Below are 14,769 nucleotides of genomic sequence, written 5' to 3' on the forward strand. Positions count from 1 at the left end.
TGCCTATTAGAAATTAGCGTCAGACTGCCCCAAGACACATTTCTTGTAGGTTGCCGAAAGTAGAGGATAGAGGGCAATGCCAATAATCAGTCTGGGCTCATCTGGTTGTACTACAGGTAAATTGGTGCATTCTAGTACTAGATGCAAAGAATAGACAAAAGATCTATTTCCCAGCTCCTTACCTCAACCCTCACATCGATGTGCATGAACTAAAATAGATTTTTAATTGAAACGAGAGGAAGGTGAAGCACTGTTAAAATAAAGGAAGAAGTGATGCATTGTTTATCGGACTGTTTCAAATTGTTGTTAAAAATGCTTTTATCTTCATTAAAAGTGGAGTGCTGGCACCACAGCTCACAGGTATGCTAACAGATGCCTGTGAATGTGGCTTAGTTACAAAGGCAAGCTATTTTGATCAAATAAAAATGAATTGTATTTTGTTAATGGCCTAATACTTTCTGCAATGATATAAGTATGTGATAAGAATTGTTCTGGAACAGTTTGTTTATAACCCAAAGCAATTCCAATTTTATTAAACAAATTGAATCCAACAGAATAAAAAAAGCTCAGAGCAATGTCGCTACGTTCAGAGTTCTATTTTAACCCACAACTATTTTCATTGTTTCACATAAATTTTGTGTCTTAAGTTACTTGCTGATGAATGTATAGCTCCTCATTCAGTACTTTAACCACCTGAAAACAGACATGAGAGTCCTAAATGCCAGGAGGACATTTTATGTTGTATGACTGAAATAATGTCCGTGATTTTCAACTTTACGTAAATTAGTAAAGATGCCAATATCTTGGTTCATCCTGTTCTGGTTTTGAAAACACTGAATTATTGTACCTTCTTCTAATATTGAGATGAATTTGTTTAAATCTAAGTCTAAACTAGTGGTTTTGCAGTTTAACTAAGTAAAGGGGTACCACCTGCATGAAGAAGTTTTTAACAAATCTATTTTGTTCCCGTGTGAACAGCAGATGTGAAGCAAATCTTGTTGATATGTAGAGAATAAAGTCAGGTTAAACTACTTTAACAGGAATTAATGTGAAAGGACAAAATTATGTGACATTGTATAAAACATGAGTAGTACATTGGTGACAAAAATGATGTATGCCTTTTTTAGCTTGTCTCTTAAACCAGAAAAAAAAAATCCCCCTTTAAATGTTACAGGTCATAACCTGAGAATAAGTAGGGGTGTATGCAAACCATGTTCACTGACCATGAAAGCATTAGCCTGTGGGCTCATTCAGCAGTAGATTATTCAAAAACTAGATTTGACTGGTTTTCCATTCTTCTTCTGTGGATATAAGAGCAATTATTAAAGCTTACTTAATTAACTTCACTTGACCTTTTGTTTAACCTTTCTAAATCCGAATGTTGTTAACATTTAAGTCTAGTACTTTTTCACTTGCCTATCGCTCAAGAAACATTGCAGATTTCTTGCAGTTTTGACCTTATGCATTTGAGCAGTTTGAAAGATACACTTTTTTTTATGAACGAGAGCATTTCTTTCAGTGGAGTTTGTAAGAAATCATAAAGGCAGAAATGTTGCATTCTGAAAACTGTAGCAGTGGCCCTATAATGCTTGGGCTGAAAGATGTTTTAAGTACCTCTTGCTGCTGGGAAGAGGGATGGGGGTGGAGATGGCATTACGCAACTGAACTCTCCTTTTCCTGGATATTGTTCCAATTAAATCCAATCATCAAATCCTGGTCAGGGAGACTGCCCCAGCCCACTGTGTGAAGTTTGCACATTCTCCCCATGTATACATGGGTTTCTCTGGGTGCTCTGGTTTCCTCCCACGGAGTAAGAAGTCTCACAACATCAGGTTAAAGTCCAACAGGTTTATTTGGTAGCAAAAGCCACTAGCTTTTGGAGCGCTCTGAAAGCTAGTAGATTTTGCTACCAAATAAACCTGTTGGACTTTAACCTGATGTTGTGAGACTTCTTACTGTGTTTACCACAGTTCAACGCCGGCATCTCCACATCATTTGTCCCACAGTCCAAAGATATGCAGGTTAGGTAGATTGGTCATGCTAAATTGTCCCATAGTGTCCCGGAATGGGTATATTAGAGGGATTAGCAGGGTAGAGAGGTGGGATTATGGGGATAAGGCACGGGTAGGATTGTTCTTGGCGCAGGCACACTGGGCCGAATAGCTTCCTTCTGCATTGTAGGGTTTCTATGATTTCACAGGCATTGACTCCACCTTTGAGATGTAGAATATGGTTTCCAGCATTGGACAAGGGCACCTGGAGTTTCTGGCCTTCCATGGTTATGCTAGTGGAGCAAGACCCAAAGAATTTCTAATTTAGTATGCCTGCACTCAAGTGAATTAAGAACAGAACATGTTTATATTTCAGAGGATGAAATCTTGTTTGTCACTAAGTGGGCATTAATGCTGTGAAGGGAAACAGTTTTCACATTTGTTTTAATACAATGGCATTAAATATACTGTTCAGTTTTTTTTTCTTCGTTCATGGGAGGTGAGTGTTGCTGGCAAGGCCAGCATTTTTTGCCCATCACTAATATCTCTAGAAAAGGTGGAGGTGAACTTTCCTCTTGAACTGTTGCATAACCAGCCGGTACAGATACACCCACAGTGTTGTTAGGAAGGGAGTTCCAGGTTTTGACTCGGCGACAGTGAAGGAATGGCGCTATCATTCCAAGTCAAGTGATTTGGAAGAAAATTGTTAATAAGATCTAGGAGCAGGAATAGACCATCTGGCCTCTTGAGCCTGTTCCACCATTCAATGTGATCATGGCTGACCTTTTCATGGACTCAGCTCCACTTAACTGCTAGTGGTCTTCACATATGCCTGCTGTTTTAAGTGGTAGATGTGGCAGATTTGGAAGGTGCTATTGAGGAGACGATGAGTCATTTCAGTACATCTTGTAGATGATATACATAGTTGCAGTAGTGCATCGGTGGTCGAGGGAGTGAATGTTTAAAGTGGGATATGGGGTGCTAATTATATGGTTTGTCCTGGATGGTGTCTGGAGTATTGTGGAATGAACTTTTATCCTGATGGAGGAGGACATGGAGGTTGCCATGATGTCAATATCGTGCCATTGAGTAGCTTCCCTCTTTCCTGGTATGTTCGCACCTCCCAGTGATTTTGGTGGACTTGTCTTCTTGGGGGTTGCAGAAAGTGGGTAATCAATCGAGGCAGTTAACCAGCCATTGAAGAACTTGTAATGTAGTGTTGATTTAGATTTTTGAGACAAAACATGAGAAATACACTGGGTCTGCAGCATGTCCAAGGAGGTGAAATGGCTGCTTAATGGATAACCATTCAGGGAAGAAGGGGCCTGACTCTGCATAAATAGTTGAAAACACTGAAAATAGCTCAAGGGTTGGAACATAATGGCTCCTTAAAGACCTGCCTTATATATGACCCATGAGACTTTGCAGCCCTGCCCAGCAGAGCTTCACTGGAGTTGCCACTGTTCTCTGTGGGGCACTGCACACAACTGTCTCTGCCTCTATAACCTTCTCCTGTTCAACATAATATGCTGATCACCTTGTACTACTTGTTCTAAACTCATCTGAGGTACTGCCTGAGTGTATCTGCACTTCTGGAGAGTGCCCTGCGTCTGCTGTGATAATGATGCCTCGGATGTATTCTCCTCCACCGAAGTTGCTGCGAAGGACTTTTCGTTTTCTTTGCCTACCCATCCCCACCACTTGTTTAAAACCTATTGATTTTCTAACTTCCCAGTTCATATTAAAGGTCTTTGACTTGAAATGAGAACTCTGTTTCTCTATCCACAGATGTGGACACTGCCAGAGGTAATGATCATCTCCAACAAGAGATAATCCAATCATCTCCTCTTGACATTCAATGGCATTACCATCACGGAATCCTCTACTTTCAATATCCTGGGGTCACCATTGACCAGAAACTGAACTGGACCAGCCGCATCAATACTGTGGCTACAAAAGCAGGTCAGAGGCTGGGAATTCTGAGGTGAGTAGTTCACCTCCTGCCTCCCCAATGCTTGTCCACCATCTATAAGATACAAGGCAGGAGTGTGTTGGGTTACTCTCCACTTGCCTGGTTGATTGCAGCCCCAACAACACTCAAGAAGCTCCAGGACAACACAGCCCAATTTATTGGCACCCCATCCACCACCTCTAGCGTTCACTCCCTCCATTACCAATGCACAGTGATAGCAGTGTGTATCATCCACAAGATGCACTTCAGCCACAATGTTCCTTTGAGAACACTTTCCAAACTTGTGACCTATGTTATCTAGAAGGACCTGGGCAGAAGATTTACCACTTGCAAGTTCCCCTCCAAGATGCACACCATTCTGATTTTGAACTGCATCACTGTTCCTTCACTGTTGCTAGGTCAAAATCCTGGAATTCCCTTCGTAACAGCACTGTGGGTACACTCGCACCACATGGATTGCAATGGTCCAAGACAATTGCTCACCAACACCTTCTCAAGGGTAATTAGTGATGGGAAATAAATGCTGGCCTAGCTAGTGATGCCCACATCTTGTGAAAGAGTTATAAAAGTGTTCTTGCCTGACTTGCTTACTATTTACAATATTTTCCGTCTTTTTATTTCAGATTTTCAATACGTGCAGTGTTTGCTTTAGAGCATATTGGTTATCCTGTCCATTACAATGTAACTTAGCTTTTTTATCTTAAACTTCCGATAAAACAATTTATTTTGCTTCCTTTTAAAATAGATTGTCAAGTAGATTCAAATTTATGAACTATTATGCAGATAGATGTATAAACATGCATTTTAAATAATTTTAATATTCTTGATAAAAACTCGATTTATGACTGGGCTAAGTTTGATATCTTTGTCATCCATTTTGAGGTCTGCATAAAGTCCTTACTCTTTTGAATTGTTGTAAAAGAAATTATGAATCCTATTTATGCCTTAGGTGGAGAATAATCTTAATCCCTAATTACTGGGTGTTGTATTTATATTCTGTGTCACAGTCACAATAGATATTAAGATCTTTCTAAATCACAATGCCATTGAAACAATACGAGATCCATACTAGCTGATAATTTAGTTGCATGCTTGTTCAGACAGATAAACAAAATGTTGGTTTTGAGAGTAAATGGATCAATAAGGGATCAGAGAGGAATTAAATTTAGGATGTGGGATCCAATAGTCTGGACATATGATGTTAGGTTGAACAGTAATGCAACTTCATTTTCTTTATTTTCTGCTGAGATCGTGTCAAAGCATTATCAAATTGCTGCAGTATTTTGTTTTGCTAAAATACAGAAGTGTCTTCCCAATTCTTACCCATAAAGACCAAAGATATCAATTTCTTTTGAAGCAGAACATTCCTTTCTGTTGAAATCTGAGGTGTTTGCTGCCCCCTGCCCCATCTTTCATCAAGGGTAGTATAAATCTCAATGTAATTTCTGAACACATTGGGCAGAGTTTTCCGATCTCACCGCGCCTGGTGCAATTTGTAGCCAATCCTGAAAAATAGCGTGCCGGCCTAAAAACTGGTTCCACACCTGACACCAAACAGTTTGCAACTGTCCCGTTCCCTTTCTAATGGTGCGAACCGGATTTGAGCATAAGGCCAACTGGCATATTTAAAGCAGATTTTAAATATGTATAGCCCATTCAATGTCGGATTCTCCCAGCTCTAGCCTGGGATCTTGTGACCTCGGGCATGACGTGAGACTGGTGAGAATCAGTACTTGTCTCCACTAGCAGAGACCAGACGCGATGGCCACGCTATGAGAGCTTAGGGGGCTATTGATACCCCCGGATGGTCGGGGACATGATTGGACAGTGTGCATGGGTGACGCCCACTTGGCAGTTCTCAGCTGGCATACTGGCAATACCCACCAGACACATTGGCAGTGCCAGTTGGGCATTGCCCATGTGCCAGGGAAGCACCAAGGATGTGGCGCCTGAGTGGATGTGGGGCCTGAGTGGAGACTATGACAGGGGAGCTATGGTGAGAGGGATATGCAGGGGGACATATGCAGAGGATACTATGATGGGGGGGCTATGCAGGAGGATGGCCATGCAGGGAGGGTTGTACAAAGGTGGAGCATGAAGGAGTCTTGATGGGGGCGCATGTCAGGAATCATGATGGTGGGGGGTTGTGGGGAGGCAGCACAGTTCTTAACCTTTAACTGTAAATGGAACCAGCTTTATGCAATATTCAAATAGTTATATCTTCACTTGACAGGATATGCTCCCGCAGCCAAATTTTTCCTCTGCAGACCTTCACTGTGGCATCATCGGGGAATGTCATGTTGGTCATATTCTTTTCACAATCTCAATATGTGAATCAGTTTGAAGCAACAGTACAATTCATCAAGACAATAAGTGAGTCTACCATACAATCTTTCCAGTTATTTAATTTTATAAGAGATTTAAGCATGTGTATGCCACTGAGGTGAATAAAATATGATAGATAGAATACGTCAGCAGACGGCTAGTTGGCTGATGCAACCAAATCGACAGGATAAGAAACTGAATAGCAAAGACTAGTTAGTTTAATGTTAGCTGTACATAATTTCTAACAATTTATTATTCTGGATCACATTAATAAGTGTAAGAAGTACATTGCGCAAAAAAGGACAAGTATTGCAGATTTGCTGCAAGAAAGCCATGTTTGATAAATTCAGTGGCGTTTTAAATAAATTAATCCATAGATAAAGGAATAGAGTAAATTTCTGGATTTTAAGAAAGTATTCAGTAAGTTTTATCACAGGAATCTTATAAAAAAATGCAGGTGCAAGATATTGGATGGAATTGTCCATTCTGGAAACTGAGTTTAGTGGTGGGCAGGAAACTTGGTGTGATTCTCCTGGGTAATGAGATGCATATATGTGCTTGAGTTTCTAATTTCCAGCTCATTGAGTATGCATAAACATTGAGCTCATTGAATCTCATGACAGTGATTTGTATGTCTGTCTCATCATAACCTTTTTAAAAAATTCATTCCTGAGATATGGGTGTCGCTGGCTGGCCAGCATTTATTGTTAATCCCTAATTGCCCTTGAGAAGGTGGTGGTGAGTTGCCTTCTTGAATCGCTGCAGTCCTTGTGGTGAAGGTAACCCACAGTACTGTGAGGAACAGAGTTCCAGGATTTTGACCTGGTGACGGTGAAAGAATGGCAATATATTTCCAAGTAAGGATGGTGAGTGGCTTGGTGAGGAACCTCCTGATGGTGGTGTTACCATGTGTCTGCTGCTGTTGTCCTTCTATGTTGTAGTAGTCATGGGTTTGGAAGGTGCTGCTGAAGAAGCCATGGTGAGTTCCCACAGTGCATCTTGTAGATGGTAAACACAGCTGCCACTGTGCATCAGTGGTGGAGGGAGTCAAAGTTTGTGGATGGGGTACCAATTAAGTGGACTGCATTGCCCTGGATAGTGTAAAATTCTTGATTGTCATTGGAGTTGCATTCATTCAGGCAAGTGAAGAGTATTGCATCATACTCCTCACTTGTGCCTTGTAGTCAGGCTTTGGGGAACAGAAGATGGGTTACTCATTACAGATTGAGTAGCTCACTGCCTCTGATATGCTTCAGGATCTAAAGCATTTATATGGGTGATCCAGTTCAGTTTCAGGTCAATGGTAACCTCCAGGATGTTAATATTGGGGGATTCAATCATAGTAATGCCATTGACTGTCAAGCGATGATTGTTAGATTCTCTCAGTTTGGAGATGGTCATTACCTGGCATTTGTATGGTATGAATATTACTTATCAGCCTAAATATGGTCTTATTTCATTTGGACATGGTGTTCTTCAGTATCTGATGAGTCAAAATAGTGCTGAACATTGTGCACTGTTCTGCAAATATCTCCATTTCTGACTCTATGATAGAAGGAAGATCATTGATAATCAGCTGAAGCTGATTGGGCCTAGGACACTACAGCAAGGAACTCCTGCAGTGATGTCCTGGAGTTGAGATGATTGACATCCAACAACTGCAACCATCTTTCTTTGTACTAGATATGATTCCAACCAGTGGAGGGTTTTCTCTCGATTCCCATTGACACCAGTTTCGCTCGGGCTCCTTGATGTCACACTCGGTCAAATGCTGCCTTGATGTCAAGGACAGTCACTTTCACTTATCTCTGGAGTTAAGATCTTTTGCCCATGTTTGAAGCAAGGCTGTAATGAGATCAGGAGTAACCCTGGCAGAACATCAGTGATCAGGTTATTGCTGAGTAAGTGCCACTTGTTAGTACAGTTGATGACCCCTTCCATTACATCGCTGAGGATCAAGAGTAGACTGATGGGCAGTATTTGGCCTGGTTAGATTTCTCCTGCATTTTATGGACAGGACATATCTGGACAATTTTCCACATTGCCAGATGGTCGTGTGCGTGTCATAGCTGTACTGGAACAACTTGGCTAAAGATGTGGCAAATTCTGGTTCATGCATCCTCAGTACTATTGTCAGAATATTATTAGGGCCCATTTCCTTGACAGAAAAAAGTACCTCTAAACATTTTTTGATAGCACATGGAGCAAATCGAATTGGCGGAAGACTGATATCTTTGGTGCTGGGGAACTCCAGAGGAGGCCAAGATGGATCATCCACCACCATTAATTATCCACTACCATTGACAGCTGGATGTGGCAGGACTGCAGAGCGTAGGTCTGATGTGTTGGCTGAATCATGGAGTTGAAGGTTCTAAAGACATACGTAAATAGCACTCACAGACACGCACTCACTGCAGGCCAGATATGGGTTTAATCCTGGCATTACCATAGCTGCCAAATGCAAGAAACCCTTGATTCCACGAATATTCTGCTCCAGGCCATTCAGGAAAGGCAGGAGGTTCTCTTTCCTCATGATGGGAGCAGAAGGTCCTTGTGCCAGACCACGTCAGTCTGGGAGGAGGTCACCAGGGATGGCAGCGCCTGTGACACAAACAGAAAGACTGCCTACAATTCAGGAATTACATGAATGATTTGATGTTCTGTGCCATGGTAAATAAAACTTATCACTTCAAACCCACACTCTCTTAAGGGAATAAGGCAGTGTAAGAGTAAGAATCCACAGAGATGTCACATACTATGAATAGATGGAACATCAGCACCGAATGTCTGCCATCCACTTTAAGATCCCCATTTCACATAAAACATTGTACAAATGGTGTCTTAATCCCTTATTGAGAAATATTCAGCACACACGATAGGCATGCATGCATTGAATTGCTTTTTCGGTCATACTGCTCACATTCAATCCATCTGTCTTTGTGCAGGACAAGGTTGCCCACAATGGGAAGGCATGTATATTGCAAAGTTCCCAAAACTCAGGATACTTTCCTCCCACGAGGAACAAGGAGCAGAGCTGACTAGCGAGGATAAAGCTAATTCCTGCGTGGAAGGTGAGATTGGCCTTCCCCAGCTAGCCAGCTAGAGTCCATCCAGTTTACATCAGCCATATGCAGGTAATATATAGATGATCTGGAGGAGGGAACCGAGTGCAGGGTGTCGAAATTTGCTGATGACACCAAGATTGGGGGAAAGGCAAATTGTGCGGAGGGTGTGGAGAGTCTGCAGAAGGATCTAGATAGGCTGGGCGAATGGGCCAGGAAATGGCAAATGGAATTTAATGTTGGCAAGTGTGAGGTGGTCCACTTTGGTAGGAAGAATGGTAGGAAGGACTATTACTTACGTGGCGAAAAACTGCAGCAGGCGACGGTGCAGAGGGACCTCGGGGTCCTTGTGCATGAGTCGCAAAAACCCAGCTTGCAGGTGCAGCAGGTGGTCAGGAAGGCGAATGGGATGCTGGCCTTCATAGCGAGGGGGATTGAATATAAAAGTAGGGAGGTCTTGCTGCAGCTGTATAGGGCATTGGTGAGGCCGCAGCTGGAGTACTGTGTGCAGTTTTGGGCGCCGCACCTGCGCAAGGATATTTTGGCCCTGGAGGGAGTGCAGAGGAGGTTTACTAGGCTGATACCGGAGTTGAGGGGATTGAGCTATGAGGAGAGGCTGAATAAACTAGGCTTGTACTCGTTAGAGTTTAGAAGAATGAGGGGAGATCTCATTGAGACGTATAAGATGATGAATGGGATGGATAGGATAGAGGTGGAGAGACTCTTCCCGCTCAAAAAAGACAGTAGGACTAGGGGGCACAGCCTCAAGATAAAGGGGAGGCGGTTTAGAACGGAGTTGAGGAGGAACTTCTTCACTCAAAGGGTGGTGAATCTCTGGAATTCTCTGCCCATTGAAGTGGTGGAGGCTGCCTCGCTAAATATTTTTAAGAAGCAGGTTGATGGGTTCTTGATAAGAGAGGGGATTAAGGGTTATGGGGAGAGGGCGGGAAAGTGGAACTGAGCCACAACAGATCAGCCATGATCTTATTGAATGGCGGGGCACGCTCGAAGGGCTAGATGGCCTACTCCTGCTCCTATTTCTTATGTTCTTATGTTCTTATGTTAATGAATGTAAGTGACCTATAGTCATTGCTGAGTCAATTTGCATTCTTCTACTCCCTCCATCAGCTCAGATACATGCGACTACAGTGGATTCTAGTTCTTAGGGGACTTGGGGTCACAATGTGGTGATAACCGTTTGGCCAAGAATCCACAGCAGGCAGAAGCAATTACAGTGCTGGAGATCAGACCCCTGCAGAGCCCAAGAATGATGATGAGTTTCTGCAATCGGCCCCAAGAGAAATGTCGGTGACGTAAAGACAAGCAGGGGTACATCAAGCTTAAGTAGCTTCCATTTCTGTTTCCCCCACTCCCCGCAGTCAGAGTTTCACATGCTGCTTCCTGTCCTCCTGATTGAGTCCACCCTTGCACAGGTTCAGGTGGAGCATTCTTTGCAGTGGTTCTCTCACACTCCAAAATCCAGAAGATATGAGCCACGAGCATCAGGGCAGTGAGTGCATGGACCTGAGCAGCCTGTCTCTTGCTCTATTGAAGCATCATCAAGGGTAATTGGAAAAAAAGTAAGGGATTGTGGTTGCAGAAGGAGATGTACGTGGGTGTTTAACACAGTCAGATTGTTAAATTTCTGCTTAATTTTACTATATGATTTAAATTGTTTGTTTCATCTTTCTGTATTGCCATTTGTGTCCTGTTGCCTGCTAAGTGGTCTGCTTACTGGAGAAGAATTGTAAGACAAAAGTTAATGAGGAACAATTGCTGTTGTTTAATTGGAAATACTGTTGATTGTGGGATTGTTTTGTGTTCATGGTTGGATGGACCAAATGGGTTCTGAATGTGGCTGCTAGATGGATACACAGGCTCACTCAGTAACTAAACCGTGCCACAGTCAGGTATCCTGAGCAATGCCATGTCATGATCCTCCTTCTCTTGTTGCTCTTCCCTTCCCCGCTACCCATCCAAAGAGACAGGTTTTTGGGGGCCACTTTCCTCCTGGAGCTCTAGGTTATGGGCTCGATTCTCCCACCCCAACATGCATCTTTTTTGGTGCATTGGGTTGGGAGATGCATGTGTCGGCCATTTCGCGAGATTTGCGCATGTGTTCCCGACGCATGCGATCTCCAACAGCTGGAGGGTAGGCGCAGTCAGAACCAGCGGGAAGACCAGGTAAGTGATTTTAAGCTGTTTTTAATCTTATTTAAATGTCATTATCGGGCCCAGCACGGAATTCTCCGGGCCAGATTGTATCTCCCACCCCGCCAGGGGTATTTCACTCTGGTAGGGGTTTAGAGCAGCTCCCCACTTGCAGGAATCTAGTGGAAGACCCCTCCAGAGTGAAGTTGGGGCAATTGGGGCCCCCCAGGGAGTCAGGCAATGGGGGGTGATGCCCCTGGGTATGGACATTCTGGCAGTGCCAGCCTATGGCCCTATCCATGCCCAAGGGGCAATGTACCCATGCTCAGGGGGCACCTTGGCACTGCCCACCAGGCATCAGCCAGTGCCAAGGAGGTTGGGCCTAGGGGTTGGGGACAAGGGGTGGGGCATATTGTGCCTAGGGGCGATTGGTGGGCATGGGAGGGCATTGGAGGTCCTGCAGCCACTCTGCAGATAGAGTAGGTCAGGGCTGAAGGGAGGGCAGTGATCGGGGCGGGCTGGGGAGAGGTAATCTGCTGGGGTGTAGTCTACTTCACGTGGGGTGGGTCTGCCTCCAGGGGTGGGATCATCACTGCTGGTGGGAGGAAATGGGATCTGAAGATTGCAATGCTCTGGGATGGGAGAGCATGATTGGGCAGTGGGATGGGCCAGAGGGGCAACACTGCAGGGATCCCAGGCTGGTCTCGATTGAGCTCCCCAACAAACTGCAGACTGACAGATCGGGGCCAGTGCAGAGTTCCAGAACTGTCAGACTCTGGCGAGAATAAGCCCATGACCTTTTAATGATATTCACGATGGTGATCTCTGCATTGCACAGAGTGTAGGAGATTCAAGTCTGAACTCCCACTGAGAAAAGACCATTTTTCTCACCAATTCAACACTAGAATTTTTTGGGGGGAATCAGGTCATGTTGCTGCTTTATATTGCAAGGTGTGGCAGATGAATATCAATCTGAATACCAAGTTCATGCATGCTGAAGGGTACCCACTCCTGCTACTGATCTGCCTAAGCATCTGAATGGCAGTGTTAGCATCTTGATGACTTGTTTCAATGACAGCTTTAGTTTGCTTCTATTGTATCTCCCTGGGAATCACTGTCTGGTTTCCTAATGGGTATTGTCATCAGCCAGGTTTTGAGAGGATGACCTTTGTCTCCAAAGAGGCAGCCACTAACTGTGCTTTTGGGTGTGAAGACCAGAGAGGCTTGGCTGGCACAGGAGGAAAGTATCTTGACAGCTCCCTGGGAATCTTGCACAAACATGCATGCTGATCTTTTTGTGCTTGTATATAAGCTGCACATCGATAGAGTATTGGTCAGGTGATCTACTACATGTATGTTGTCGATGACTCCCTGGACCTTTGAGAGAACAGCCAGAATGGCAAAGCTCATTCTGATTGGCCTCATTGATTAAAAAGAGCATGTAAGGCCCAGCCCTGACAACATGGCACCTGTTATACATCTATGAGATACTCGTGTGGGAAGTAGATGGTGAATTCTGCAAATGTCTCTTGCAGATCCTTGCAAAGAGATAGAGGCAAAGATATTAAGGGCTGTGCAATGATGACAGCTATTAGCGAAGCATGCATTTTTGGTCAGAAGTCCTCTTGGAGGGAGTGTTCCACTCAGAGCCTCCATGTATCAGTGACCTGCTGACACAATACTCTCTATACAATACCCTCTACAATCTATTATTATAATAATAGATATAGAGTCATAGAGGTTTACAGCAAGGTTACAGGCCCTTGAGCCCAACTTGTTCATGCCGCCCTTTTTTTAAACCCTTAAACTAATTCCAATTGCCCGCATTTGGCCCATATCCCTCCATAGTCATCTTACCCATGTAACTGTCTGAATGCTTTTTAGAAGACAAAATTGTACCCACCTCTACTACTACCTCTGACAGCTTGCTCTGGACACACACCACCCTCTGTGTGAAAAAATTGCCCATCTGGACCCTTTTGTATCTCTCCCCTCTCACCTTAAGTCTTTGTCCTCTAGTTTAGACTCCTCTACCTTTGGGAAAAGATATTGACTATCTAGCTGATCTATGCCCCTCATTATTTTATAGACCTCTGTAAGATCACCTGTCAGCCTCATATGCTCCAGAGAGAAATGTCCCAGTCTATTCAGCCTCTCCTTATAACTCAAACCATCAAGTCCCGGTAGCATCCTAGTAGACCTTTTCTACACTCTTTCTAGTTTAATAATATCCTTTCTATAATAGGGTGACCAGAACTGTATACAGTATTCCAAATGTGACCTTACCAATGTCTTGTACAACTTCAACAAGACGTCCCAGCTTATGGGTTTTTTTGTAATGAGTACATCACGACTAATAATTTACATCCACTGAATAAGTTTAATCTATTTTTGGTTAAATGGCATCCTGGAACTTGTATTAGTAGTTTAGAATTTAAAGTTAATCTATAGGGTCACAAGTAGGCTTACATTCACACTACAGTGAAGTTACCGTAAAAATCCCTTAGTCATCACATTCCAGCACCTGTTCGGGTAAACTGAGGGAGAATTTAGCATGGCCAATTCACCTAACCAACATGTCTTTCGGACTGTGGGAGGAAACCAACGCACCCGGAGGAAACGCACACAGACACAGAAAGAACGTGCAAACTCCACATGGACAGTGACCCAAGCTGGGATTCGAACCTGGGTCCCTAGCGCTGTGAGACAGCAGTGCAAACATTGTGTGCCACCATGCCACCCTAACCTATGTGTAATATTCTTTCAAAACATACCCTTTACAGCTTTTTTAATATTTGGATGTTTAATTTTATCAGTTGTAAATTGGTGGGAGAATACTCAGATGATACACTAGTTGGAACTAGATGGATACAATCAGGAATAGAGGGCAACGTGTTGTCAGGTAGCGTGGGGGAGTGTCCCTGGCTTTTCGTTGCACTGTGGAAAGTCACTACATTTTTCAAAAGATCCAGGGAGAAAGCCTTTAAAATCAGCAGCAGAGGACTGGCTTGTAGTATTGGAGGCAAACTATTTAAAAACCAGGGCACCAAAGAAGCAAAAACTGATTTGAATGTTTTCCAGGACAGACACAATCTATACAAAATGTTTCATTATTTTTAACTGACTGGGTTTTGTCTCTGGGATTTTCCTTTTACCTTGAGCCGATTTCCAAACTGGGGTGATGGGGCCAATTTCCTTTGTGCATTTTGCCATAGTGAATGTATAAAGTCCTTCTCCATAAATGGATTTAAGATTTCACTAAGCAGGA

The 14,769-nt window shown here is 43.4% G+C and overlaps 1 protein-coding gene across 2 annotated transcripts in view; it reads left to right on the plus strand.

Annotated features, from left to right (window-relative positions):
* LOC145353104 (suppressor of tumorigenicity 14 protein homolog) overlaps positions 1 to 14,769 on the plus strand; it is a 122,022-nt gene that overhangs the window by 45,433 nt on the left and 61,820 nt on the right. For both annotated transcript variants that reach the window (XM_080203468.1, XM_080203469.1), the window contains one exon: positions 6,197 to 6,336. In XM_080203468.1, the coding sequence (XP_080059594.1) occupies positions 6,197 to 6,336 (140 nt within the window). The remainder of the gene's footprint in view (positions 1 to 6,196; positions 6,337 to 14,769) is intronic.

Source organism: Carcharhinus amblyrhynchos, chromosome 15 (assembly GCF_965287045.1).
Source record: "Carcharhinus amblyrhynchos chromosome 15, sCarAmb.v2.hapA, whole genome shotgun sequence".
Taxonomy (NCBI): domain Eukaryota; kingdom Metazoa; phylum Chordata; class Chondrichthyes; order Carcharhiniformes; family Carcharhinidae; genus Carcharhinus; species Carcharhinus amblyrhynchos.